The sequence below is a fragment of the Astatotilapia calliptera genome, chromosome 3 (genome assembly GCF_900246225.1).
Source record: "Astatotilapia calliptera chromosome 3, fAstCal1.2, whole genome shotgun sequence".
NCBI classification, from domain to species: domain Eukaryota; kingdom Metazoa; phylum Chordata; class Actinopteri; order Cichliformes; family Cichlidae; genus Astatotilapia; species Astatotilapia calliptera.
The window spans coordinates 1,808,882-1,811,705 of record NC_039304.1 but is presented as its reverse complement, the minus strand read 5'-3'; the positions used below and the strand labels follow the sequence as shown (position 1 = coordinate 1,811,705).

Here is a 2,824-nt window from a genome sequence, read left to right as displayed (position 1 = left end):
CAGGACTGCCCACTCTGGACACACACACTCAGGTACAAACACACAGGTGGTTTGTGTATCAGGCTTTTTCTGCTGTGAAGTTTTAACATGGGGGTCTATGGGGACGACTCACTGCTGCCTCTGCTGGACACTAGAGGAACTGCAGGCATCAGTGCTTCAGGTATGAGTCTCAGGGGTCCGTTCTTCGTACGTCGCTTACTACATCCAAGATCAAATGACACATCCAAGATCAAATCATCGCGCTAACTTTGAGCTCGCTATTCCGGTTCTCCGAACACACCTGTTGTTGACGATTAGTATAGCTGGATGAAGTAATGTGAGATCACTGGGTGGCTTAACAGGGGCTACGCATCGATAGTAGAAACATTGATCGGCAACCCTTTGATTGGTCGGCGAAAATGTCGAAGGAGCGCGCTCAGTATTTTTCGGCAGCAGAGCAAGAACTCTTGATTGAAAGATTTCAGGGAGTTTCAGCGTTTAATTAAAACGCAAGGGAACACTGCAAAGGCTGCAAAAGCAAGGAGAGAGGGCTGGCAGAAAGTTGCTGACAAATTAAACTCGTAAGTAATTTATTATATTATATTACATTATATCATATTATATTATATTATATTACATTATATCCTCTTTCACATTAGAGCCACAGCAGGACCCACTAGAACATGGGAACAAGTAAAAGTGAAATATAAGAATATTCTACAGAATGGTAATATTTATCACTTATATTGCTTTTAGTCTCATGGAGACTGTAGAGGATTTACACTCAATATGTTCATTTGTTCCCTTCAAGAAAAATCAATCATTCATCAAATAAAACCAGTCGTTGATCAGTTTGATTGACAGGACAGATGATCAGAGGTGCAGAGTTTTTACCTCCATCATTGTTACAGGGACAGAAGTATGGGTGGAGTCTGTGAGTGAAGGAGCAGCCAGTAAAGGAGTAGATCAGAGCTGCAGCACCTACATCATAAAAGGAGACCAGACCCTCCTCATAATCCACAAACACTCCCACCTTCTCAGGACCAGGTTGGAGACAGAGACGGACTGGAGGGGAAGCACAAGCTTTGTACTCATTTCCATTTCTCAGCCTCACAGTCCAGAAACCATCCTGAGGTCTCGCTGTGATTTCTCCCTTCCTGTTGATCGACTCTGTGGCCACTCCTAAATCCCAGTCAGTCTTTCCTTTAACCTGAACCTCAAAGTAAAATCTGCCTGAAGAGAAACTCTGCTCTCCTAAAACCATAACACACTTAGAAAATCTCTCTGGGTTGTCTGGAAGATTCTTCCTCACATCACCACAGTACACTTGTTTTCCATCATCAGACAGGATGAGGTTAGGATGAGCTGTATCAGGATCCAGAGTCACATCCACCTCATGCTGCTGCACCCTCTGCAGCTCAGCCTCTAACAGCTTCTTCTTCATGGGTTTCCAGACTGTCTCCTCCAGCTGAGCCACAGCTCTCCCCACAGTCCCCTCATATGATGGTGGATGAACTCTGACCTCTGTCCAGTCCTTGCTGGGTGGAGCAGCTTTCAGGGAGGAGAAGCTTTGGAGGAGGTGGAGGTGGTCTTCAGAGCGTGAGAGCTGCTCCACCTCAGAGCTTCTCTCCATCAGCTCAGAGATTTCCTGTTCCAGATCTTTGATGAGACCTTCAGCCTGTTTCTCTGTAGCTTCCTGTTTGTCTTCGATCTCCTTCATGAGCTCCTTCAGGCGTCTCTCAACAGACTCCATCAGAGCCGTGAGGACCTGAACACCTTCTGCTTTCTGTCTGTCTGCAGCATCTTTACTCATCTTCACCAACTTTGTGATCTCCTGAATCTTCAGTCGTCTCTTCTGGATCATCTGCTGAATCTCAGCCTCTGTCTTCTCCAACTCTGCCTTCTTTCCTTCATATTCTTCTCTCAGAGGAACAAACTCGTGGTTCTTGTGGTCTAAAACAGGGCAGAGCGTGCAGACACATGTCTGGTCGGTCTTACAGAACAGCTGCAGAAGGTTATCGTGCTTCGTGCACATCCTGCCTTCCAGGTTCTCCACAGCATCAACCAGCTGATGTCTTTTCAGGCCTTTCAGTGTCAGATGAGGCTCCAGGTGAGTCTGACAGTAGGAGGTCTGACACACCAGGCAGGACTTCAGGGCCTTCAGTCTGGTTCCAGTGCAGACGTCACAGGGAACTTCTCCTGGTTTGGCAGCTTGTTGCTCTGAGCTGCTGCTGCTGGCTTTCTGCTGAGCTTCACGTCTGAACTGAGCAACCATCTCAGAGATGAAGGTGTTGATCTTCAGCTGAGGTCGAGTGTAGAAAGTCTCTTTACACATGGGACACTGACAGCTCTGACTCATGTCCCAGTGCTGACTGATGCAGGTTTTGCAGAAGTTGTGTCCACATGGTGTAGAGACTGGATCAGTGAACACATCCAGACAGATGGAGCACAGAAACTGATCTTCAGATCGCAGATTGCTGGCAGCAGACATGTCTGCACTGTGAGGGAGAAAGAAGAGAAACATTTGATTCAAAATTCACTTTAAATTTCATTTTTACAAAGAGAGAAACAAGCGTCAGTAGTCTGAGGAGCTTGGAGAGAAAAGCGTCTGGACTTCTTTAAGTTTCTTTTCATCACAGAAGCTTCTTCACCTCATCCTCAACACGGACCAAGGAATGAATACTGCACTTTTGGAAGAACTCCCTCCCCTGCAGCCTCTTATCGTCAAAGGGACGGAGGTGGAGAGGGCAAACAGCCACAGATTCCTGGGACTGCAGGTTACATCAGACCTGAGTTGGACTCTCAACACTACAGCAACTGTGAAAAAAGCCCAGCAAAGGCTTTA

General features: G+C 46.6%; 1 protein-coding gene across 1 annotated transcript; it reads right to left on the bottom strand.

Annotated features, from left to right (window-relative positions):
- Window positions 1–734: 734 nt before the first annotated feature.
- On the bottom strand, window positions 735–2,473 carry LOC113016008 (E3 ubiquitin-protein ligase TRIM21-like). The gene has a single exon (XM_026158452.1). It carries the CDS (start codon window positions 2,468–2,470, stop codon window positions 800–802), a length of 1,671 nt encoding a protein of 556 aa, XP_026014237.1. The 5' UTR covers window positions 2,471–2,473; the 3' UTR covers window positions 735–799.
- Window positions 2,474–2,824: the final 351 nt, after the last annotated feature.